This window comes from Leuresthes tenuis, unplaced genomic scaffold, assembly GCF_036924035.1.
Source record: "Leuresthes tenuis unplaced genomic scaffold, fLeuTen1.0.hap1 SCAF_4, whole genome shotgun sequence".
In the NCBI taxonomy this organism is placed as follows: Eukaryota; Metazoa; Chordata; class Actinopteri; order Atheriniformes; family Atherinopsidae; genus Leuresthes; species Leuresthes tenuis.
This window is the reverse complement of record NW_027325358.1, coordinates 20,962,246-20,989,626: the sequence shown is the minus strand read 5'-3', so window position 1 is coordinate 20,989,626 and position 27,381 is coordinate 20,962,246. Positions and strand designations below refer to the sequence as shown.

The following is a 27,381-nucleotide window of genomic DNA, read 5'->3' as shown; positions in this document are numbered from 1 at the left end:
ACCGATACTATGGCTTCCTCCCACCATCCAAAAACAACCCTACATTGGATTAAGTGGGTATAGAAAATGGATGGATGTATTTCAAAAGCCTGGTTGCACAGTTGGGATTGTCCTTTAAGTGTGATGTTAAGTTTCCTTAAAATAAAATGAAAATAAAAAAAACTATTTCATAATGCTCTTGCGATTTTGAAGAAAAAAAAAAAGCTCACTTAAATATTTCAGGTTTTCTCCATATCAACATTAGTTAAACCTTTTCACAAAAAACCTTGTCAACTGACAGTAGCTGCATCTTAACTGCAACGGCAAGGAAATGAAAGCAACCAGGGAAAGGTGTTCAGCTACCCAGGAACTCCCATCAGATAGGCCTACCCACAAGCAAGTGATCCAGCATTATTGATCTGACAGGCAGAAATTTTATGATCGGTCTATTAAGACGGTGACGGCAGTGCCGAATGCCAAATACATGCAGTTATCTAACTAAGTTAAGTTATCTAATGTAAATACGTGGGACAGTTACTGAGATCAAAAATTTAAATTACCTTTTTAAGGCTATGTCACTCAGACTTTGCCTGAAGTCATTAGTATCAGTTTTAGTGTGGAATATTTGTGGCCCTGTGAAAATGCTAAAATATTTTGACAGAAAATCTTATATGGCATTCACATCCGTTAGGCTGACATGTCTCAGCTTTGGGATCTCCAACAGTATACCCATATAAACACATTTTTACAAGTGCAACTTATTTCTAACTTATTTTCATGGCAAGCACATCAAGCATTTTTAGTTCATGTGCACACAGCAGTGCTAAAATGATGGAAAATTATTTGAGCTCCCCCAAAATAGCGTCTCAAGTCCACGAGCCAGGATTTGATTGATTACAAACTCACTTCTTTGTTGGCATCCTTGCCACTGATTTGGGTCCAACTTAGATCAAAATGTGTCAATTATTGGTGAAAGACATCAAGAGACTGTCCTAAATCAGCGTATTGTCTTCAGAAAATATGTACAATACCTGTAAATTAAACACATTGCAGGTTTTCTCACATTTACTAGTAGTCGTGTATGCGTGTTGCCATGCACTGAGTCTGTGTTCCACTCATCAAACTGTAAACCCAGTCTGGTACAGGTTGGCGCAATGCTGGGTACAGCCTAAACGACTGATATGCACAAAAGCAGTGAGCTAAATAATCATGCAACATGAGAAGAAAAATAAGCACTTAACCATCAACAGCAAATTTAAGCCAAAAAAGTCCTGCATTCGCCATGCATTTTCTTCATTTTCCATTTCACTTGGATGAAAAAGCAAATGACAAACTGGTCTGTTAGTTTGTTTTCAGAGAGCTTGATGGGCAGCTTTTATCGACATGCTGCAAACGAATACTGGATTTCACCTCTGGCGTGTTGCAAGCCACTGGAACATTTTCCGTACAAGAGTTACATAACAAAAAGTCAAACTCAGAGCCACATGGAGCCAAACTGAGTTCAATCAGCAGCTATTCCATTGATGATTGTGTCTGCTTGTTCAATGCCAAAGGGAAAATGGTCCATCCTCAACCAGTTTTTACAGATGGAAATGTAAAATCAGATATACTTACATGACTACAATTATTCATTTTTTTGATGATTTTCATTGTGAGCGGGTTGCAAGTATTAAGAAGCATTTGTGATTAAAGTCACATAAAGTGACATAATAAATCTCTGACCAGAACTGCTACATGTTAGTTTTCTATCAGCTGAACTGCAGGACCAAGACCTTGACAACTGCACTGCCAAAGTTTATATGTTGTTCTCAATCAGAGCTGAAGTTTTGGCTTATGTGGAAGCAGCTAACAAAACAGTATTTTATTAGTGCATATTATTCTGGTTTGGACAATAATCTGAATCTCTACATGCCAAAGTTTCTACTTCTGTGTTTATTCTACAGTATGTCTAAGCCAAGAGATCACTGTGTACGCTATTTGTATGTAAAGTGTATTGATCGTGTTTATAAGATTCTTTACGTGCAAATATCATATGAACTCTGCTGTTTGTATGTCTGCACATGTGCTCTTCAAGAGAATTCTTCAGGTTGAGCAGTTGGCGCAACTCCATTTTGTATTTTAGCATCGCTGTTGTTAGAGCCGATGATTTCTGCCTGGCGAGAGGTGATGTAGCTTCTCTTCCTGCCGGACAGCGAGTGCTTCCGTCCAGCTCCGTTGCCCTCAGCAGGGTCGTAAACTACGACCATGGTGGTATCCATTCGTGTCAGCGTGTACATGCTGCTCTGGCGTGTTGGGTGCAGCCGTGTAGAACGCAATTCCAGCTCATCGTAGCTGGATATCGTGATAAATGGGCACCAGCGAAATGCCCTCTTGAAGCCTGCTCGAAACCTGGGGACACATCGAGAGGAAGGAGGAGGAGTTAGCAATCACAGGCCAAGAGGATGTTTGGTAAGGATTAGAGGTGCACAGCTTCTTTCACATGAAGCAGAATATATTACAAAATATGTCCATGAAACTGGTCCAATTAGTGACTCCCACCTAAATGTTGCTGCAGTGACACAAAAAGAAGACTCAGCTGAGTTGGGAAATTAACATTCATAGTGAGGTAAATAAACCAAACATCTCTAGCTGTTGAAAGAAACAGCGCTGCATTCAATAAATCAAGCCAATTTTTCCTAAATGAGTGATTTAAATCAATTTAAATCTACACATTCTCAGTAAATTAAAGATACATTGACAATTTGCAAAACAGATTTCATGGGTTAGTATTAGGGTTTTATATTTCTATGTGTGGATCAAAAGATCATGGGCTGTAAAAAGCACATTGCACTGTGCAGTATAAGGATGTGTATATCTTATAAGAGGGACCACCATGTTTGAGAACATCTACAGTTTATATTGCTCCCCACAAGTCAGGGTGTATCACATATACTCAATACACTCCATCAGGTCTTTGTTTATTCATTTATCATCTTTGAGTTTTCTTTTTAATTCAGTTTTCCCATGACATGGGAGTCACAGGGAGGTCTGAAAATGTTCAATCGTTACACCTGTGTCACCAGGGGTCCTTGTGGGTTACGAATGTGTCTAATGTCATTTTGATGCATTTTTAGCTTTTCACATGCCATTCGTGCTAATGATTGCAGATAAAAAGATGTATCAAAAGTGTTCCATTTCATCCGCTTTCACTGATGGAATATACAACCAGCTGCACTTCCACTCACTGTGGGGGATTGGAGAGGGAGTACATCGCTTAGATCAGACTTTGGATTGCTAAAGATTGCATTTGCTCACTTGTGTTTCATAGGATGTGTAACCAGCTGAGTTAAAAGCGAAAGTTGTTCCAGTGTTGATATTTTACTTATCTGTGAGAAAAAGATCACAGCGTGGGGTTTAAAAAGGTTTTTCAAAATCTAATTTTATCTTGGAAAAGAAAAAATATTCAACCCATCTAATATTTGTCCGCTTTACTCCACCTATTGTCCTGACAAGAGAAATTCATAAAGAGGGGATCAGTGATCAGCATCCAGAAAGAATGCCCTCCTTTTTCCAGCAAGTGTGTTTGTAAACCACAATGGTCCTTACTGACCTGCTGTTGAGGCAGCAGTAGATGATGGGATTGTACATGGTGGAGCTCATTGCCAGCCACATCACTGACAGGTAAACCTGCTGGATGTACTTCCACTTAATTAGACGCTTGTTGAGACCTGTTGCAATGAAGTAGACATGGTACGGCAGCCAGCAGAGGGCAAAGGTCACCACCACAATGATCATCATCTTCACCACCTGCAACACAGCGTGAGAAACTGTGAGGCGCCAACAGCATACAAAGAAAAGCTGTTTTCTTGAAAAAATGCTAAACACCTAAGCCTCCTCTCAAACATGAAGTACATTACATTAATGAGCTGTCAGACATAATAATACAAAAGTTCTCAGAGTCACAGCTTTCTCACAACATCTCACATCGGCATAACAGTTCACTAGCTTGTCAAGTTTGCTGTATTTGTGTAAAACCAAAAATATCACATTTCTAAGTGTTTAGAATTGTTTAACAGTAAAGGTTAAAGAACTCTGATTATCATCATGCTCATGAGGGTTCATGATGGCTGAATTCACTGACCTAACAGAATGCAATGATTCGTAAACATCATGCCAATATCTTATTCATCTCATATGCCAATATATTTATTATTCATGTTCCCCAAAACAAATGTTGAGAAAGAGACATTTTAATATTTCATGAAAAATATCAGCTCATCTGGAATTGGATGGCAGCAACTCGCCTCAAAATTTGGGCCATCAAGGGGCTGGAAAAAATACGTGGTGCTAAAAAGAGCTGGAGAAACAGAAAAGTTTCACGTTTTGGATAAGACTGAAACAAAAGCATGAAACAAAATGTTTTCAGAGTGGATCAATAAACCGTAAATGTAACAATGTTAAAACTGAGACAATGCCTCTCTCCAACCACAGAAAACAAGCTGCAACCTAATTTTCAGAAAAATGGCATTAGTCTCTTTGTGCAGCTGCTGTGTGATAAGTGAGCAGGCTCTGCCCCCAAAGTGAAATACAGGCAAGGTGTACCTCATTAAATCATGATATACATTAGTCTTTTTTCACTTGGAATTCATTTGTTTTCAAACACAATCTGAGGTTTGTCTGATTCAACATGAGGAAAGGTCACTAACCTGGTACAACTTAAAGAGTTATGCAATAATCAGTGTAATATCATGAATATACAGCTTGATTTTGCATCAATAAAAAATAACACAGATGTTTCCATAATGTCTGAAGAATCTATCTGCCTGTCAATACCTTCAGCAGCCATTCAGGCTGCTTTCTTACAGGTGAGAGTGCACTGCAATGGACTGTCTCCAGGTGGTAACTGGTAACAAAATGTGTCACAATGTGTGGGTCCTCTGAGGCATTCCGTAAAGCAACCGCTAGCAGAGACAATACCAGAGATAAAACAGACATCAGTGAGTCCCCTCTGAAATCTAAACAGCAGTCTTGGCACCCTTTATTTTGAGTGAATGTTTCAAAAAAGTTTACAGGATAGCACAAATCATGCTGTAAACGGCACTATGTGGCTGTTAAACACTGGTGGAGCTGTATTTCTGTTTGATGACGGGTCAGATCAGGTCATTTTTCAAGGGCCTTGAGAAATTGTAAAAGCAAATGAGCTCCGAGTTTTAGAAAAATATCAAATACAATAAACATAAAGAATCTTTGCTTTGCTGGAAGATGTTTCTGCTGTATTTATAGCAGCAGATTTTTCAGAAATTTCAGTGCCAATTTTGAGAGAAAAGAAAAGACATCTGCTATATAACAAAAATGTAGTATTCATGGCACACTGTCGGTGGCACAGCAATTATCCATTGTCAGCACAGGCAAATCCACAATATAAGTAGTCAATTCCAAGTGTTTGGAGTCTTGTAGGGGCACTCTCTTGCAAGGCTTACTTCTCTCTTTCTCTGTGACAACAGTGTAAACATGAAAATAAACTTAAGGAAGACACATCAAAACAATCCATCTGAATTGATAAGTGTATAAACACAGCTTTACCTATCCAGTTCTAAACATGGCCAATTATACATGTCAACATTGACACAATGCTCCTCTAATTTATCGATCTTATCGATCACAGCCAGCGGAGAACATGTAGACACGTACAAAAAAAGGGACTAAAATACAATGGGTAGCAGAAAAAAGATTGCACACATATTAAGAGACAAGATTAGTGAGATAAAGTAGTGGTAGTAGGGTTTGTGCTTGTTGACACAATAAAATGCGGAAATAATGCTGTTTTCTTTCCAATTAAAGTCACAAGGATATAGAAATATTTTCACGCTCTCTAGTAATCCTGCACCAGTTCGCCAAATTGAACTATGTCTGTGTAGTAGCGTACCGTGAATTTCTAGTTTTCTCTATTGATTTATTTTGGATAAAATTGTGTGCACTGGGTCATGCATTAGTATAACCACCCAAAGAAACATGCAGCTCTAGATCCAAGTTATTGATTGGTCATCTGGTGCCAACAACATTCCTTCTAAATGAACACACACACAGCCAGAAACAGACATGGTTGACTTCACAAGTGTCAGAAAACACTGTTTGGCATCACCTCTTGTTAGGATTTGTTAAGTCAGATAATAAAAGATACCTTGCTTATGTTATACTTACTTCATATTAAAGGCACCTGATTTGGTACATAAGTGTATATTTAAAAAATACCACAGCAAATGAAAATACATCACTCTAAGTGTGTTTACAATAAATTACAGACCAAGGTATCCAAACTCTGCAACTTAAACAATGCCAGAAAAGATTTCCTGCGGAGCTTGGGAGGTTTCGAGAAGAACTGGCTAGAGTGCTTAATTTTACACGTATATCTGACGTTAGTAAAACCAAGAGAACATAATGTAATGAAAAAAATGCACATTGTACAATTAATCATTCTCAGTTATAAAGAGTTTTGAAGTGAATTTAGATCAGGCAAGAGGATGCAAAACTGAGGATCCATTGGGGCTCATCACTATATCTCATATCTATAATAATTGCAAATATATTCTAAAGCTGATTCGTCATGCCATGGAGAAACAGGGAAATAAGGCAAAAAATTAAAAAGAAAATCAGATTATTCATAGGTCGGTCAGCACTTTTGCAGTGATGCAGAAGTTAACCATCTGGGAAGTCCTCTGTAGAAAACCATTTGGAAACAGTGGGAGGAAAATGCTAAGCAGCTGATTAAATGAAACATCTGTCTATCTCAGTCTGTTATGAGAGAAATTCAGCTAGTCAGATCGACAAAGCACCAATAGGAGCTGCCATTTTGTTTACTGGCTTCAAGTCTTATTCCTAACTGATTATCCAGGAGATTTTCTTTTCACAGAACCATTTGTTAAGCTGTCCAGAAACGGTTTTGGAAAGGGCCGACATGTAAAAAAAAACCCCACCCTGAGCCACACAGGATCAGTCATTACTGACTGTATTCACCCATCAAAAAACCCATCTTAAGCTACCAGTATGGGACTTTTTGGTTTATTGTTGTCAAATGAGGAGGATTATGTAACAGAAATGTTGACTGATTAAGTTATTCAAAGCAACTTAACCCACAAGGGTTTTTACGGAAGATTTTGTGACAAAATTCAACAATTCTGTTTGGAGGTAATCAATAAAACCAAGGTCATTTTGTTTGTGAATATTCACGAGGCTTCAAGAGTTTATCCATCAGATGCTCAGTTACACACGGATAAACAGCGGTTAAATGTAACCGTGACTCACTCCATAGACTGTGTACTGTGTATACTTTAACAATTAAACAGGTTAAAAAGTAAAACAATATTATATATTATATATGTATGTGTACCCTGCCTCTCGCCCAATGACACCTAGGAAAGACCTAGGCTTGCTACACAGCTTTAACTCAGGTCAGAATATTCTGGCTATACATACTGTATTTCTGAAGTAGTCGTCCACGGCTTTCCAGCTCACCCAGGTTGTTCCCTTGTTGGCCTTTTAAAAATATCAAGTGTCAGCTCCAAAAATAAAGAAGCACTGTTTTGTTTTAATGCTCCCGTGAGCTGCAACTGTTTGCCAGAGAATCTCAAATGGTGGTCAGTGAATTTCTTTGCTGCCAAGCATAAAACCTTTTTATTGGCCATGAAATAAACCGTTAAATCAGGTGAAGAAATCTGCTTGGCAGGGTGGATGCAGTGGAATTACACAGATGGTTGTCGACCAGGAGACCTGAGTTTGTCTCCTGTTTTAATCATTCATTTAAACATTTTTTTGTTTTCACTCTGTGTTCGGTTTGGTTTAAGTAACTAAAAGTTTCTGGTGCAAATCTGCAAAACACATATACAGGCTGTGGGTACAAAAGAGAACTCAGACCAAAATACATTCCTTTTAAAGTTGTGGCAGGTAACATTAAAAAATAAAAGCACAATATGTGTCCACATGCACAAATAATCAGGTTTTCATTTCATACATTTGATACAATAAACAACCATGACTTGGTAGTAAAAGGACCAATTCTTAGAACATTTCATTCCATTGGGTCTTGTAGAAGTCTTTGGACTGTCTGTCTTTGTACCAAAGCTTCACCTGAAGCATCCAACATCCTCCATTTGGTGTCCTTGTGAAGGCCTGGCATTACTACTAAAAAAGATCTACAGATAACACAACAATAAGCAACCTTCAGTGAGCATATTTAATTCCCTGTGCACTGCCAAGTATTAAGACTGCTGTATGAGTGTATTAAGGTTAGGAAATACGATTTTGTCTCATGACTGAAATCCCTTTCTATTTTGCTGGGAGACAGAAAGCATCAATGTCAAATTAACCATTTACCAATTTCTGAATGAAACAGCATGCAGAGATTATAGGAAAACTATATTACTGAAATAATGTTAAACAGCTTTAAATTCTTAATTGTTCTTCAGAGATGTTCTCTTTCCAATTAGTGAATTAAGAAAAGGCAAAGGAAGGAAAGAACAGGAAAACACAAAGGCTCAGATTAACTAAATGAACAGAAAAGCTCATGGTCACATATCATGAATAGTGCATTCATCTAATGCTCAGAAAGAAAAGTTATTTAGGAAATTGTGGGAATAATTCCTTCAAGTACACTTTTAAGTTTGGGGATTGTTCATTTGTTGTATAGCTTGGTACAGAGAGATTTTCTTCCTACTATTCTAAAAACTTAGGGTGGACTAATGTAGCCTTGTTTCGATGGTTGCCGTACATATCCAGGTATCAACTGTATTTCAGCACCTCAAATCTGTTCTGAAAATGTTGGAGACATACGTGATTTATTCCGGTGGTCTTTGGAGAAAAGCATTCATGAAACATCAAAGTAGTAAAAAGATATTTGAAATTCGACACTTTGAAGTTCTCTCAGCTGTATGTAAATTTCTTTTATCCGTTCTTCATCCATATCTTATTCTCTCTGCTCTGTGTGAGCCCATTTACATTGGATTTCCAAGACCATTTTCATAGGAAAACCATCTACGGCGCCCTAAATGTGCTCATGGATATCATCAGGTGCTGTATTTGCACCTGTGAGATATTTTATCAACAACAGTTGAGAAGTGCAACCAGTTTTCCTAAAACTCAGTGGCGCTCTGTTCTACCATTAATTACACAAATTGATTTAAATTATTTTCAACTTTGCAACTGATTAGATTTTTTCTTCCTTCTCATTTTTATTTTGATTTAATACACACTTACCTCGATTTACTGTCACTTTGCACAAACTTTGTCTTGCAGTATTTATTGTGAAGATGTAAAGTTAGTGAAAGGTGGGGACACTGTGATCTTTGCACATTTTTTAAATATACGAATTTCCTTCTCAAAGTCCAGAATTTGGTGATTATGTATATGAATTACGCAGACTTATTTACTGAGATTCTTTTGCAGATTTCATCATTATTTACCAAAGAAAAAGTACGTCTTAAATTTTGCACTTGACATGATTATGAAAATTGCTGTGCACAGGTCACACAGGTGCTGTGCAGCAATTGTGAGATGAAAAAGTGTGTGAAAGAAGCTTGAAGAAGAATTCTTCAAAGATGACATCATTAAAAATGATAGGTTAGCTTCATTACTCTTGAGACGTTTTCACACATTCACTAGAGTCCTGAAGTATTCTTGACGTGCTCGGAGGTTAGACATGTGCAAACACAAATGTCCGAACTTCTTGTTGATATTTTCCACCCACATAGAGAAATCTCAGGAAGATGTGTGGGTGAGACAGTGTGAGAACATAGCAGAAAATCCTTAGCTTCAGCTGCCATTGGGCGAGAAGCAGGGTACACCCTGGACAGGTCGCCAGTCTATCACAGGGCCACACAGAGACAAATGAGACGCTAATCCGCTCACACTCACTCACACTTGTCCTAGGGACAATTTAGAGTCACCAATTAACCTAAACTGCATATTTTTGGAAGGTGGGGGGAAGCTGGAGCAACCGGAGAGAACCCACGTGTAGACGGGGAGAACATGTAAACTCCACACAGAAAAGGCTCCAGCCGGGAGTTGAACCAGAAACCCTCTTGCTTGCTTGCATCTCGTCAACAGCTTTAAACCAGATGATTTGCCAACTGAAGCTCGTTCCATCGCACTGACAGGATTATTTTTTTCTCTTTCATGTCAGAGTTCCAGGCTAATCCATGAAGTACACTGATTTTACAGTCTGGAACCAGGCATGTGAGCAGCTGTTATCAGAAGGATAGAGACCCACCTGTGCGCTTGCCAAGACGTCAAGCTTATAGCTATCATACTCACTACGGCTTAGGAGTAAGCTATATTGACTTTTTAATGTATATCAATATTTGTCAATCGATAAATAAGAGCATACTGTTTATATCAATGCAGTCTGATGATGCATTTGTTTCCCTTGTAAAGCTGTGTGTGTATCCTCCCCCCACCTTTTCTTTTGGGTATGTGAGCACAATCGATGAGATGCAGATTTGCTCACAACCTTTTCTTTCTCCAAGTGAAATTTTGGTCCATTAAAAAGGATCACCAAAATAGGATTTTCCCCCTTGACATCTCTGTGTACCATGGTAGGTGACATCTGTAGCTTGGCCAGCTGACAACATGGCTGTGAGCTGCAACTTAGAGCTTGTTGGGAATCTTTTATTGCACTTTCTGTGGCGTAATGAGGTAACATCAACTGAATAGTTGTCATATTCCCTCAGAAGTGTCTTTTTTGCTGCTTTTTTGTCACACACAAGTACAGGATGAAAAAGAGGAGAAGAAGTGAATCTAAAGGGACCTAAAATGTAATTGAAACACAGTAGAGATACTCAAGCTCAGCTGAAATTAAACTAATGCACATAAAACAGTTAAATAGCACCAATTAAGTCTAATTTTCTGTTTCCATACAGCACAAATAGAGGCTCAAAACTCAACTGATATGGCTATTGTTTCCTGAATCAATATATTTGGTTTTATTTTTGCCTTCTGAAATAAAACCAATGAACATAGTGTATATATAATGCTACATTTCTATCATGGCAGCAGTATGCCGCATGTGCTCTGCTTTCAAATTTGCTGCAAGCTGTACACCACACCTTTCATACAAAATCCATGCGGTGGCTTGCTGTTTGCTTGTTTCAAAAGATGCACCTTCAACCCCAGCATGCGCCTATAGGCACTGAGCTTCTCTTCTCTCTGATACCAGGGTCTGACAACAGGGGTTTTAAAATCGTGACTGATTTTGAAGCAGCATTGCAGGCACAAGGAACAACACTGACAATCACAGACAATCATATTTCTGATGTCAAAAAGCACGGGTAGCATGTTCTTCAAGAAAAACTATAGGTGACATTTAGACCGTCAGTTTTAATATTTGTCAACAGTAACATGCTATGTTTGCCTTAAGGGTAAGAATTTAAGGGCTACTAAGATGGGCAACTGCTCCACTCGGCTGCTGTTGGATTATAAGCATTCAGGTTTCAAGCCCTGAATATGAAACATGTCTAATAGTATCCGGGTGGCGATTTAACTTATCATTTTTTTAAGATAGTCTGAGCTGAACACTGACACAGACTGAGGTTTCAGACAAGATTTTTCCTCCGAATGTCAGAAATTGGCTTAAAGTGTGTGTAGCGTGACCCTGGCTTTTCAGGAAAGGCTGCCACTCCAGGCTGTGATGAGTTTCATTACACTGAATGACAAATTTAGGACAGAAAACTTAAACGCTAGGCAATTAACACAGGCAATTTCAGGTGACTAACTGCAACACATGAAGCATAATGTTGTGATTAGAGCTCCTTTGGATGTGCTGCTGTTAGCTTCTATAAATGAGTAACGCAGTAACAGCTTTATTTAGCAGAAAAAGCATTTGAGACAGTCAAAAATAATGACAACAAATATAAAAACAAACTTTTTGTTTAGATATTTGTATGGGCCAAGTTACTGACAGCAAACATCTGTGTTCATGCTCATATCTCACAGCAAAATAGTTTTAAGTTATAAATGTGAAACAGAGTCTCTAGATAGACAACAGCTGCTCAGTGCTGTTGATCCACTAAACCATAAAACAGAAATATCAATGAGAAACGCTTGTGCCAGTTATTTTCAAAATAAAGGCAATTTTCTTTTAACAAGAGTTTGGAAGCAGGCACACAGATGTGAGATGTGTTAGTTGAAATCTTCTGAAAAACAATTTGTGTCTACAATTGAACTTGGAAACAAAATCTTACACCTTGAACTTAAAAGATACCACTTGGCTTGAAATTGGCTTACCTCTGAGGCTGGTATCAGCTCAGCCTATTTTGGTAGAATCTTAAGTGTTTGTATTCAGTCCCGCTTGTGCAGAGGGCGAGTCTGCACAAAACTAGAATAATGTCAGTATAATAATCCAAAGTCATTTCAGTATTACAATGTGGAATAGTCAGGTAGAAAAGAGGGTGGCAATTTCTCTCTAAATATTCGGCAACACGCCGAATTGCTAGGATTGAATCGCTTGTTAGTGTAAAGCTTGATGGAAGACAGTTGTTGAAAGTACTTGGCCAACACATGTAGAAGTCAGCCAAATCAAATGAATTTAATTATAGAGACAATTAAAGAACACAGAGTGACAATGATCTGTACTACACAGTGTAGTATACTGTGTCTCACATCAAACAGTTTATAGGTACAAACATAAACAATTTGTTCCAAAAATGGTGCCAAAAATGCTCCGACCAGTCATGGAATGGTCAAAGAACATCTCAGGGTGTTCTGCAGAGTCTGGTTTCATGATGTTAACAATAGATCCTTTGGTCTCTGTCAGGTGGGGTACTGGTGCATAGGGTTTGCATCACACAGGTCTGCCACCCGCTGACTCTTTGTCATATTCTGATGATAAAGCAGCGTTACTCACGAACTGTTGAGGCTGATCGGTGAACGCTCAACGATAGCAAAAGTTGAAACTTCCGTAAATCAGTGCGGCCTGCTATCAAAAGCTCCATTCCCACAGCACACCACTTCAAAATTACTACCGGGAGTGAGATAGTGGGGCGAAATTAAACATAGGAGTGGGAAACAAATAGGAGAATTTGGGGGGAAACTTATTAGCCGGAAGCTGATTTAGAAAAACAAAAAAGTAATCATACTGACCCGTTAATGAGATTTTTAATGCATAAACTGGGTTCTGAGTCAGAGTGTAGTTGAACATAACAATGCAGGAGATTGATGTTCTTTCATTAATACACTAAATGACTGCCTGTTAGTGAGTGATAAAACGAGAGACACTCAAAAACACAAGACATAAAAATACATAAGAGTGATAAGTCATCACTAATCTTTTTCAAAAAGCTTTCAAAGCAACCCGGTCTGGATATTGTTTATTTAGTTTTAACATCCATTTAAGGATGAAGCAACAAACTGTGTTTACTGATAGTTTTTCCAGGTGTTCCGGCAACACATGCAGTGATTTCCACTGCAGAATCGTGCCTGTGTTTGATGCTGCGCTGCCTGAGGGCTTGATGATCAGCTTTGTCCCTTACTCTTAGATATTGCTCTGGATTCCCAGAATTCTTTTATCATATTATGTACTGCAGATAAATATTTGTTTTCTTTTGCAATTTGACACTGACAAGCTATAATCATCAAAGTATTAGGCCCTGCAGTTTTTTCCATGGTGGTAAACTCTTCATCATCTTTACTTTTCAAGAATGAATTCGCGTTATACAACCTCTTCGTTCTCTTCATTCTTTTTTATTATATTTTCTTATTACACCTAAATACTAACCAAATTTGGGGTCTTTTGAGGATGAGAATGGAGGAAGGGGAAGGAGTGGAGAACAGTGGATGGCGTGATCACTCATAGTGTTTTCAGCCAGTTGTCTTCAGCCATGGGAGGTGTGTTTAGGACCGACACATGACAACTTTTTCTCATTTCACATTTATATTTAGTAAATAACACAATAACCATGTTAGGGCTCATGGTTATCCAAGGATTCATCACTCTTATGGACACCATTTTGTTTGCTGCCTTTATCAACACATCGACAACACATTATGATGAAACTTTGTCACCTATTGGTTGGGTTTAGACGGTAACATCATTTGGGTAGGGCCACATACAGACCTGATAAATTAATATCCAAAATGAGAACATTTTGCTCATATTTTACACGTATGTAATAGAACACAATTGTTCTATTACATATAAGCTTAAATGCAGGATTTGAACGGCTTGCACACAATTGCTTTTTTTAAAATGTTTTTATTTTTGGGGTTTGGAAACATGTAACCACATGTAACCAAAATAAACCCAGCACTCAGTCTCTGAGAGAAAATAATCAGCTCACATTTAATGGCATGGCTCAGTTAATGACACTTGAAACGTCTTTCTCTGTGATTTTTTTTTAAATAGAACAAGCCTAAGCTCTCCTCCATGCACCCATACACTTGTTGGTATTCGAACAGCCTCATTACACTGTGTGATAGTGACACAGACACATACACTGTGGCTTTGCATCTGTTGTCATTTTTGAAAAAAATCTCATCTCTCAGAAGTAATCCATTCAAGTCATTATGAGCACACATGTGCCTCCATCAAGTAGTTAGCACTTCAGGCAGAAAGACTGACAATCAATGGTGCTTGCAGCAAAAGTCAAACACAGATTGGCTTAAAGAGCGGTCTTATGGCGAGCCATTAGTAATGCATCTCAAACTGACATTTCAAATGCAAAGCCCCAGGTATGAGCTTTCAATAGAGGACCTGTGGCGTAGCGGCGGCAGCAGTCAGAACAAGGGACGAGTTCTTTCAACAACATTGAGGAGAAATAATACAGACATGAAGGTTTTGTCCATTCCTTTCATTTCTAAAACTTGTGATGGAAATTCTGAAAAATGTGAAGAAAGGTCCTAAGTGATTAACAGACTTTGTGGGTCACTTCGGTGCAACATAATTGAGTTCTTTAATTTTTTCTTTTCTAATTCTGTGACCTCTGCTACTAAATACACTACTCCATCAATCACTTTGAGTGGTTTACAGCTGTTTTAAAAATCTAATTATCACCGTTTCATACAAATTCTGGTCACCAATATGCTAAGGGCTGTAGTTGGACCGAAGGATGTCTTTGCCAGTCAAGCAGCAACTGAGTGTAACATACTTACAAGATACTGAAAGAGAGGATGAAAGATCTTTTTAAGAATTGATTTATGTTCAAATAGACTGTCTGCTGTTACTCCGTAACAGGTATATCACGAATGTAGGGTTGGGTTTGTCTGTCAGGTTAAAGAAACTAAAAAATACAGAATACATATCAACAGATTAGATAAAGAAATTCATTTGGACAATTCTTGTGATTTTTGTGTGTTTTTTGTTTCTCTGTTGACTAGAAATGAGCTCTGTCATTATGATCTCTCCCAAGATATTCAAACCCTTCTGAACTGAGAGCCTGTCACAAACTCAGTCAGTGCAATAACCTTACTATAAGCCTCTCTTCTAAGTCTCTATGGATAAGAGTGGCCACTGAATCAATGTAATGTAATGAACAAACACACAGCAAAGTTATGAGTCTTCTTCTACTTGTTTGGCTTGGTTAATGGAAACATCGTGGTTGGGTTAGAAAGACTCTGCCCGACTCTGTCAGTTGATGATATGGAAATACACCCTGTGTGTTGAAATCTGTCAATATATATTCCAAATGCATTTGGAAGAGACACCATCATCCTGACAAAACTGCAAACAGCGACAGCAGGCAGGTAGTTTTGATACTGGGGCTGAAATTATAAAAGGCAATTCTATTTGATTTTATCATTGAATAAATTAATTTATTTAAGAATATATGGACAAACACTTTACAACGCTAAAATGTCATTTTTGTCAACCTGAAAAATGTGTGTTCTTAATTGTGACTATTGAATACACAATACCTATAATTTCCTCCTTTCAAATAATAGTGAAAACTAGTTTTAACAGCTCGAGCATTTTGATGGATGAACTTGTATTCAGAGTGCATGAGTTTAACATTTTGAGTATATAAATATATCAATTATTGGATATAATGACTCTAGAATGACATTGAAATCTCTTTAAACATTAATTGAAAAAACTAACATAATCATTTCCTTTGTGATCAAAAATGATAACTTAATCTTTGAGAAAAAGGTGAACTTGCCATTATCATTTCTACCAAAGTACTGCTTTGTACTACTGAGCTTCAGAGGACTGCTCTACTAATTTACTCAGCAAAAACAAATCTTGTTTCAAATATAATGAAACCTCAAAGCCCCTCCTTCATCACACACATGCGCACACAGAAGCAATTACCATAGTTTATATGCAAGACAGCTTGAAATAAAAAAAGTCTAAAGAAGAAAAGAAAAGAGTTACAAAAGGGTGACCTGATTTGCTCTTTCGTTTGCTTCTTTCTATCACCTCAGGTTTTTAGCTTTGTCTCTTGAAAAGATTGAAAGCCCCTCAGTCTATCTACAAGCTCATTTGAAGCAAAGATGCATAGCAAATTGAGAGGCCATATAGGTCAGGAACAGGAATTTAAAAAACATTCTCAGAGCTCGAGGAAGGTATAAGGCAAGAACACATGATGTGGTCACTTCTACCGACAAGCATGGTGAGCCACGTTTTGTTTAATCTGGAGATGATCAGCGGACTTTTGATTGAGGTGTGTGAAAAGGCAGTTGCAACAGTTGAAATATGAATGTGAAAGAGAAAGTACTAGATCATATTTTTTAAATAAAGTTGGCATGACAGTGCACTGGTTCGCACTGCATGTGCCCACAAAAATCGAAGAAAAAATCTCTTTCATGTTTCTAAAAGCTTCAAAACATTTAGCAATAGCCAGTTATTCACTTCACATTGGGATTCACATAGTGAACACAGCATGTCAGAACAAGATGGATTTATGGACAGGTGAAAGGAAACACCTTATCTTTGAAGTTCTTCCTCTGAGTTTATTATATGCTGCAGCAGGCACCTTATGAGGGTTTCCACGGTGACAGATATGTGCACACTGTGGCACAACAGCAGACACTAATCATAAATAATCCCCACCGTGGAGGACAGACTGTAACGGCAAAATGGATGTGTGTACTTTCCATCACTTAAAACGAGTGAGCTGTGACACACAAAGCCACAGTTTATAAACTAGCTTTAAATCATCTATCTTCAGTTTGAGTCCTGAGATCTATTTCAGCTGTGGAAAAGTTTGGATTTTACTGTTCTTCAAGATAAGCTCCGTTTGAAGTTAAAAATAAAGGTTGTTTACCTGCCATGTCAAGTGTTTTATTATTCCTGTCTACACAACAGGAGATTAGCAGTAATTACATTATTGTCCATAATAGGGAAGCTTCCCATGAATTTATATCAAAACTTTTCTATCATTGCACTACCAAAGAATGGTAACAAGGAGGCTGTCGTCAAATGCTTGATCTTCAGTGTTTGGGAAATGATGCAGATGAAAAACTGTGAATAGTGGCTGATGATTGTTTGGGATATTAATTATGTGTAAACTTTTTAAACACCATAGCATCTATTCCAGTGGACTATTTGATAGGTTATTTTACTCTAGTTTTACTTAACTCTCATAATACAGCATATTCAGGTAACCTCCATCCAGACAATTAGACTCAAATAAGTATTGAATTGAAATTAACAGAATTTAATTTAATTCAATTCAGTTGAATTGAAATGAACCAGATAATACTTTATTAGTCTCAAAATTATACTATTGCAGTAAAAATAATTGGAAAAAGAATTAAACGGATGTGTTTAGGCTTTCAGGTTAATTTCTTGATGTCAAACCTTTGTAGTTTTATATATATACACTCAGTTAATCTCCTTATATGATGATATCAAAACACCATGGGAGCAGTGTTAATTGTTAGTGTTAATTACTGAGACCCGTACTTTTAATTCATGATAATAAAATCACTAATAAATCACTAAAAGGACTCAAATCAAACAGTGGACAGGGCGATGTGAACAAAAATTCACATCAGTATTTCTGAGCAGAATGCTGGCATTTATTATATGCATATAATAAGGCAACAGTTTTCTTTTCATTCATTGCACAGCTGTGCAAATAACACATATGCCAACAACAAGAGTAACAACTGACAAATAGCTGATGCTTTTAAAAAATATATATTTTCATGCCAATTAAAAGGTAGATTCCAATCTGCAAAATACTAACTAGGCCACCTGTCAGTACTATGGGGCTGTGCAATAACAAAAATGTAAACAACGGAAATAAAAAGCTTTTCATGTTTGAAAATCCACAGCTGCATAGTGACATGACACTCATTTAGTAATTTAGTCACACTTTGTCCTACACATTGCTACATGTAGGGCTGGATGCTTTTGTTTAAAAAAAGAAAAGTAGAATGAATACTGACATATTTGAGGAAGTTTCTCCCCTGTGAACACTCTATCTATATTCTGCTGAGAATTAATGAGTAGTGTTGAAATGGGATAGCTAATGAGCCATGGTTTTGTCCATTAATACCATGAACAGTTATAAACAATTAAATGTCAATTCCATGTTGAGTATTATTACAAATGAGCTTTGAAATATAGAGTTTGATTGATGCTCTTCTGTGCACATTTTGTATTCCACTCTGCTAAATGAGACATAAACTTTCGATAAATGACAAAATGGAGAAAGAGGACTGTGTTAATTGGCAAAGCAGACATCAGCGGAATAATCTGGAACCTAAGAGTATTCCTTACTAAAGAATATATGATTTTCTCTCACACTCATTAGAATAGCTGTTTCTTTGTTAATCAGCTTACAGAGCTGAATAATTGATTTATTTTGAATGTTTTTCCGCGAGTCTGGAATACAGTTAAAACCTTGGTTTCAGAACCAGCTTGTTTTCTGATGCTTGACAATGTTGCCTCAGGCTGTTCTCTCATTTCTGTAACCTATTCTGCTCAGACCCTGTGAGCACTAAACTCTCAACCTGCATGACATTCACCGGCGCAGAAGAGGACAACATATTCTGTAAACCAGCAATGCGAACAAGGCAGAGGATAGAGGATGAATGTGCTTCATCGTTGATTAATGCTCAGATGTTTTCATTAAGACAGCAAATGCAATTTCCTTTTCAAATCAACACTAAAATACAACAAAATCTGGTCTGTCTGCAATAAACCTCTGGATGGAGATGGATATACAATGGATATACAATCAAATCACAAACCACAGCCCACACTTTTAGATGCACGATTATTCCCTTTCACTTATTGATCTGCACAGCCTCTCAGTGAGAACTCTCCGGAGAACCATTTGCTGTTGTAACACCAATACTGAGCTCAGAGGAGGTAAAAACACACAAAGACATAGAAAGTAACCAGCGGGTACTGGTGTCCACGTGGAGAACTTACCCACTTAGAAAGGAATGGATTTCATGTCAACACTGATCTGTGAACTAAACCTTTCTTCTCCAGTATTTTCATCTCCCATATCCTTATCGGTGCTGGCAACTCAATGGTTTTATTTATCACTTTATTTAGCATCGTCTTTTGATCCAAAGCTACTGATAAGTAACGCATTTTTTCCCTCTAATAAGAAGACATTTTGGTAACAGGACAAGGGCAAGGCCAGTTGTCGCATGTGATGAGTAAGCCTTTAGCTGGTTGTGGGTATTATTTTCATCCTTTGAATGAGGAGGTTGTTCTAATAGATTTGTCATTTTTTATCACGTATGGAGTTGTTTAAGCATGTTAAATTGTGACTTAAATCAAACTTTTAAAATTGGATATTGTTCCACCATTTAACCAATTTTAATTGCCTTTGAAAGACAGAGCAGTTTAAATACAGATGTTTGATTTAAGTATTCTTGGAGTCGAACAAATAATTATCATGTTTATGCTTTTGATTTACTGGAGTTTCATTTTCTCTTATTTATCTACTGTTATTGAGCTTTTAGTGTTATGTGTTCTTATTGTGCCCGGTTGATAGCTCACTCTCACTGGACCTCCCTGCATAAAAAGAAGCAGCAGTGATGATGTGATGCAGCGTTGTGCAGCCATTTTCAGTACTAAAAGTAAAGTAGGGATCCTTTCAATGTCAGTACAATGAATATATATTCATATATATAACTTCATACAGATTGCTATAAGAAGCAACAGCTGCAGAATATCATGTTCTTTGTGTCCCTCAGGTTAGATGTTTATGCCTCTGCTGTATGTTTGGACTCATAGTCATGCAACAGAGTGAACTTGGAACAGACGAGATGCCTCCTTGACAGTAAAGCTCAATAAATAAGCATCTTGTCTATCCTCTATGCACCAGACAGGAAAAAATTATTTGGTGTTTATGCCCACGTTAATTTGTTGAGATGACAAGATCTAATTTCTATGATACAGATCCAGAGTATATTTATTGTAACAAAACAAATGACCTGTAGGCTGCTAGGACACATTTTCCACCATCCAGAAAGTTATACATGAAATATTGTGATGTTGAAGTCAACAGGGCAGCAGAAAAGTCTAATAGAAGCTTAAAGCTTCTGCCAGTCAAGGCTGGAGTAATATAAACACAAACTTGACCAAACCTTCTAAAAAAGAGAAGAACACTGTCTTGTACTAACTATATTTATCTTTTTACCTATTTATATGTATTTATATATTTATCTAGTTTCAATGATTGATTGAAAAGTTGATGTGTTTCTCATACCTACTCATTCTTTGTACTAGAGGTAAAGAATTCCATTGTAAGGACATTTCTGTAATGAGATGCTGACTCCTGAGGATAAAGGTCATAGTTCCAGATGTGTCTATCTAAGTGCAGACAAACTCGTAAACCCTGAAGACACTGTTGGTTTTCAGAGCTTGTACCAGTCCAGTTGCATTGACCAAAAGTGACAATCACAAAGGTTGTGTTGTGTTGCATCACGGTTTTCTCTCCTGAAATGTTGACTGACCTACACCTGCTACACTCACACAGGCGGACGGCATTATTCTTGAGGAACGCAATATGCCGGAGCTAATGTTCTCACTTTTAAGTGCAGCATTTTTTCACTGCCTTTAAACTACTGCAAACTGCGCCATGTTATTAAATGTTGAGCATGGTCTACAGTCCTTTTCAAGATCACCAGTGGAACATGGAGGTCATGCTCCAATCTTTAATGCTTTTGTAGACATTAAAGCAAAGAATGTACTTGATGAAGTGATGCAAATTATATCTATGGCTTCTGTGCAGTCCTTCTGCTTTTACACCACCGCTATAGAGCCATTTAAAAAATGAAATACTAGCTTCTGTGATTAAAACTTAACACAATGCTTAAATGGCGCCAATTTAAACATATTGAATAATGCAAGGCTTGTATCAGAGAATTAAACAATGTCAAACAATAAAAGGAGTTGTTGTAATTTAATTGTTGGAAAGTATTTCTTTGTTAAAATGATGCCGTGCCTTGCTTATTAACATGAAACACAGAGTAAACAAAATAGGCCAATGAACAATTAATTTAATTTGATGGTGTTCTTGGATTCCCATGCATTAGAATACAAATGTTTCCAGACGCAGAAATTCCATTAGCAGACAGAGAAGCTTAAATCCCAAAGAGATATTCAACAACACAGAGCTGCATAATTGTTCTGCCTTGCTACTTAAACTCTTTTGCGGCTGAACCACAAAGAGCTTTCTCATCTTGTCCTTTTTTAAAGACCAATACATGTCAAACAGCATTCCCTCAAAATGTTCCTATCATATTCCACCTCAGATTTTTTTTTTTTTAAAGAGAAGCAAGATAATAATTGTCTGGAGCTGCAAGCTTTTTGATGGTGGAACATTGCTAAGGATTCACAGTTTACAGCATCCTGCCTCAATTTAGACATCATCATATGTCATACTGTGTATCCATTCTTAAGCGAACGTCCTTACCTTCCTTTTAGCCCGGAGTTGTCCGTGGTAGTTATCTGATGAGTCTCCGGGAATCTCACCTCCCCACAGTGTCACCCCCACGATGGTGTAAGTGATGCCCATAACCACCAAAGGCAACACATAGACCAGGATTGTAACTATGATATGATACCTAAGAGGAACGCAGAAAAATGGTAAAAGATTAGGCTGTAAAATGATTTCGGTCATTTGACGAAACTTTGTGAAATTTCATTTTCTGTTCAAAAATAAGGCTTATCCCTATGGAGGGACCAGTTAAAATGAACTCCATATTAAATCAATAAAAAACTATAACACAGGAGAAAATGACCAAAGATATTAAAGTTTTTCAAAGAGAATTAGATATTTCTTACATGAAGGAGTCATCTGCCATGCGGGGCCAGGCCACGTAGCAGATGGTCCTGCGGAGAAGAGCTTGGGTGGTGGAGAAGTAGCAGAGGGGAAAAGCTAGAACCACTGCCAGGCTCCAGATACAGACAATGACCCCTGTTGTGGCCTTTGCTGATAGACGAGGCTTCAGAGGGTGGATAATCGCCATGTATCTACAGTAAAGAAATAGGTTTAAAAATTTGATTTAAAAATACTTTTATGCTCACTGCACTAACAGAATTTTTAATTACTATCCGATTAATTCATGCATTTAATTGATTTAATTTTGGCCTTTATAAACTACACTTGTGAGACTTGTTAGACATCCAATCAAGTATGTACCGGAGCAGCAGAGTTATTTATGATTCAAAATGGTGGCTGAAGAAATACTCTTGAAGTCAGAAAAATGTTAACATTTTGAATAATAAACAGGATTGCGCACACATTAAAAACACATTGGAAGTATTTCTTTCTCTTTTTACTTGGAGGTGTCGTGTTTCAAGCACCAAAGGAAAGTTTTCGACCACAATGGTTTGACATACCAAGTGCACACATTTTATCATTATCATGGACTGGGTTTCCTCTAGCAGAGACCTTGAATTAAACTTCAAAGGCAAGCCACTAGACATTATGTGCACAGCTAAATGTCAAGTTTTTTTATCTAGTGCTCACAGAAAAGAGGACAATGTTCAATGTTTTAGCCACAACCACTTCCCAGTGACACAAATAATACACTTCATTAACAGCTAGCTAAACTAATTATCCTGTCCAGTGTCATGGAAAAATGTGAAATACCTGCACAGCAGAAAATTATTTGTGTTGATAAAAAAACTATTTGTGTCATCCAGCAGGAGTTGTAAAGTAAAGTGTGTTAATAGGACATCTGCTTTTTATTTCCAGCACGTTTTGTGTGTTCAGCCCAGGAGGCGGAACTCTGCATCCAGTAATCCAGGAATCTGATATGTTGTAACAGGGCCAATTTTAATTTTTCTGTAATCTGTAACTGTAATCATCTCATTTTAAAAACCTTATCACATCAGTTATACATTATTGCCAGACAGAGGTAGCTCAGCTGCACATCGTATGTGCTTATAAATGCTGGCTTGATTTCTATAGGCACACAGTGAGGTGAGCCCATTTTAGAGATCGACTCCTAGATCCTGTGTACTGTCACATGACACCAATGCGCAATGAAGGCACATCAGTCTGTGATTGAAAGGTGAGTGTGAAAAGGTCAATTACCTTAACAGCCACACAGTGATCAGAGCGCTCTCAGTTTGGACGATAATGGAAGGTTTCTGATTGGGATCAGTTTATTTGGGCATCTAAAAAGACTAAAAGATCAAAAAAAGATTTCTGTCCGAGAGAATGCTACATTTTTTATTATTAGACTGTGTCATTTTTCAGTCAGTTGGGTCCATTTAAGGCAGTCCATGCTGCAACACACTGTTCTGGAGTAACGGAAAATGCAGTGACAAATAGCTGTCTGACAGCAAAAGGGACACGGTGTAAAAATCCATACTACAGCATTTGCTCATACAGCTATAACATTTTTGAGGTTTAAATTATTTTAGAGCTGAGAAATTCCCTCTCTATTTAAAGTAGCTCTTAGCCTAACTCCGGAGTAAGAATTCCTCCCATGAGAGCACGATGACTGCCATTATTTCAGCATTGTTAACGCTCAAAAATCATTGCAAAGCAACTGTGAGGAAATTCAAAAACGTGTACAGTTATTTGTGTACGTTTTTACAAACCTTGTTGCAGTCTACGTATTTAAATAAATAACTTCAAATTTTCACACACGCCCTAACGGAAGAGAGCGGAATGTGAAAAAAAATTATGAAAATATTAGATTTTTAATTCCTGAGACAGTTTTTACAAACCCTGGACACAAATCCACCATCAGGCAGATTGTGTACAAGAAATTCAGAAATTTTGTTAGGAGTAACTGACAAACAATCATCACACCAAGAACAAAGCTTGTAAAAATCTGGGGAATTACAAAAGGGCACACAATAACTTCAAAGTATCTGCAAACCTTTCTCGCATAAGCGTTCATGAGCCAGCCACCAGGAAAACACTGTGGCTCATGTGTCAGGGCTGCGAGGTGAAGGGGACAGCTTCCAAAAAGGAAGTTGCTCCTTGTATGAAGATTCATGAACATCCCAGAATAAAACCAGGGTAAAATGTTTTGTGAAGATATTGAACCACAACTAAACATCTTGGTTTAAATGAGGAGCATCGTGTGTGTTAAAAGACAAAAAAAAAAGGAAATAAAGACAGTGGTGGTGTTATGGTGGATTGGTGCAGTTGTGCTCAAGGTGAACCAAGATGGCTTACAGTGAATACTGAATTACACCTGTGAATTCTCAAGAGAAATTCACATTAAGACATCTATCTGTGAACTGAATCGAATGAGTAAGCAGGTCATGCAGCAAGACCACGAGACTATGCAAATAAATTGTTCTACCAAAGAATGGTTAAAGAAGAATAAAGCTGATGTTTCGGAACGACCGAGTCAAAGGCCTGACCTTAATCTGAGAGAAACTTTTTGTTAGGAACTGAAGCGAACATTTCTTGTGAGTTGAAGCTGTTCTTTACGGATGATATGCCTGACTGATAATCCATTACCAGAAGAACTAATTGTTACCACATAAGAGGTTCACAACAAATACTGATAGAAAAAAGGTCACATTTCTGTCAAGAGCAACATGTTTGTCTCATTTGGTGAATTCCCTTAATCTACTTTTAGGAGTCATGATTTATCAAGAAATATTGACCCAGAATAAATTTAGAATGTCAGGTAATTAAAAAGGCAGCAACATGGGCCTTAGAGGGTTAAAGGAGAACTTCCATACACCTCTGCTGTATTTGTCTTTCATAGAGCTTTTTTTTTTTGATGATTAAAAAAAAAAGAAAAAACTTACATTCATAAAAAAATCTTTTTTGTTTGGTTGTTTTAAGGCTAGCAGCACAAAAACAAAATCCCATTATTTCTGTGCATTATATAACGGTGGGAATCATCAGCTATGGTGTTACCTTTCACACAGAGACCTGTGTTACTTCTAGTGCACTGCCTAGAGAAACACATTTGGCAGCTGAGAGTCAGCAGGAAGGACAAATTCACAGATGATCATGAACTGTGACCCCTGCCATTTCAAGACATCAGAGCAGAGACAGAACCATACTGGGGTTATGAAAAGCATGACCGGAGATTACATCTACAGCACATCATGCCAATGTTCTCGTTCTCAGTAAACAATTGACAAAACTGAAGGGAGACTGCAGGCCAAAAACAAAGTTGCCATAGACACGTCTAAATAAGCATGGCTAAAGGAAATGCAATGTCCCATTTGGGTGTCAAGGTGAAGCACTGCAGGAAGAAAACACCTTCCACAGGAACGCAACACACAACGACTGACGTAATACACTAGCTGCGGACACACAGTGCTCTTCCCTTCATACACCTTTTTGTTTTCTTATATTCGATCCAGTGGCTGCCTCCCTCGTAACTTTAATCCCTGTTAGGATATCAATGGTTCACTGACCAAAGCCAAGCTGATAGCGTTTGCATCTCCAACTAACTGGAAACCAGGAGCAGATGAAGAGAAACAGATAAAGGAAACAAAAAAAAAAGAAAAGAAATGTGTGAAATGAAAGAGCAAATAGGATGAGTGCATGTGACAGAAAGCAGCAGAGTTAGAGCGAGAAAAACATGGAGGAAGGGGCGATCTTTTCAAAGGTGTTGGCAGACACACAGACTTTGTAAACAGCTTCAGTCTGTTGGCAGTGACATGTAATGATAAATCTGTGCAACAAGCTCAATGTGATGGCAGTTCATGTACTTTCCAGTATAACAATGCAAATTATAAATAATGACTGACTGCAACACCTAGATAGGAAATGTATGTATACTTAACCACAGGGGGAAAAGCTGTGTTTAAATGGGGAAGAGGAGTAAGACACAAGCTGAGGAATTTGGTTAAAACCAATGTGGATTCCATATGAGGGCACACTTTGGTACATCAACTGACATTAATCAGACAAGCTTTGTCAAAAAAGGGAGCAGTTTTTCATCAGCCAATATACAAAAGAGTCAAAGTCGATTCAGACATTTTTCTTAAACTTGCATTTTTAAACTCTGGTTGGTGGAGGTCTCCAAAACCAGGTTTATTAATCAGGAAAACAATGTCCAAATAATTATTAGCGGTTACGATGCAAATGTTTGAGTGGCAAGGATACTTCAACAGTGGGAGTAGCTAAAATCATTGATGCTCTGTGCACGAGCCCCTTGTATTTCACGGTTCCTTTGAAGATAGCCTGCACTGAAATGGAAAAGATCACTTTCAAGTGCTGCACGGTGATGTGCAGCAAATACCTCCCTAAGCATAGTGTGTGCGTTTTTAACTATGCACTTACAGTGAATGTTGGTTTTTTTTCGTTACTGATGTGCCCATAGAAAAAGTTACTCCTATAATGAACTCATAATTAACTGATGGAGAGTTGGAGTGAGATGGGGAGGATTTGGTTATTCTTGTTGTATATTTTAAACCCACCTGTCCACAGCTATTGCAGTCATTGAGTAGATGCTTGCAAATATAGATGTGACGGGAAAGAAGTTGTGGAATTTGCAGTAGGCTTCCCCGAAGTACCACTCCCCGTGGGCAGCGTAGATAAAGTTGATCAAAGTGTTGAATGCGGCCATGGACGCGTCCGAAAACGCCAAATTAAACAAGAAGTAGTTCGTCACTGTCCGCATTCGCTTGTGGGCAAGAATGATCCATATGACAATGAGGTTTCCAAACACTGCCACCGCCAGCACGGAGCTGTAGGCGACCGACCAGAGAGCGATGCGCCACGGCGGCTGCACAAACTGGTTGGTGTAGTTCGAGGTTACGTTTGATCCGTTGTGTGGAGCTGCCATCCTCTTCTCCTTTTCTTCACCTGAATGCAGTTAAGGTGTCTGTTGTTTCGCAGTTTTATCTACCTGCAGAAGCGCAAAACTGGAGAGGCAGGAGAATATACGCGTACAGGTGCCATAGCGCGCAAGCCCCTAAAATATCTTAATTCTCTTCCTCCACAAAGCCTGTCTACAACCGTCTCGGACTTTTAAGAGAAAATCAAACAAAACGCAGTGAAACTGTCCACGAACCAAGTACCGTCC

The 27,381-nt window shown here is 38.0% G+C and overlaps 1 protein-coding gene across 1 annotated transcript; it reads right to left on the bottom strand.

Moving 5' to 3' along the window:
* Positions 1–498: 498 nt before the first annotated feature.
* On the bottom strand, positions 499–27,381 carry tacr3a (tachykinin receptor 3a). The gene is made up of 5 exons (XM_072385063.1): positions 26,774–27,381; positions 22,202–22,390; positions 21,831–21,981; positions 3,569–3,765; positions 499–2,367 (listed from the first exon to the last, which is right to left on the bottom strand). Exons 1-5 carry the CDS (start codon positions 27,139–27,141, stop codon positions 2,049–2,051), a joined length of 1,224 nt encoding a protein of 407 aa, XP_072241164.1. The 5' UTR covers positions 27,142–27,381; the 3' UTR covers positions 499–2,048.

Bases quoted from the DNA above. Each gene is read 5' to 3' on its own strand.
- tacr3a (XM_072385063.1), bottom strand. From the start codon at position 27,141: ATGGCAGCTCCACACAACGGATCAAACGTAACCTCGAACTACACCAAC. The intron at 21,982-22,201 runs GTAAGAAATATC...CGTTCCTCTTAG, and splicing joins ATGGCAGATGACTCCTTCAT to GTATCATATCATAGTTACAA. The intron at 3,766-21,830 runs GTAAGGACGTTC...GCTGTGTTGCAG, and splicing joins AACTCCGGGCTAAAAGGAAG to GTGGTGAAGATGATGATCAT.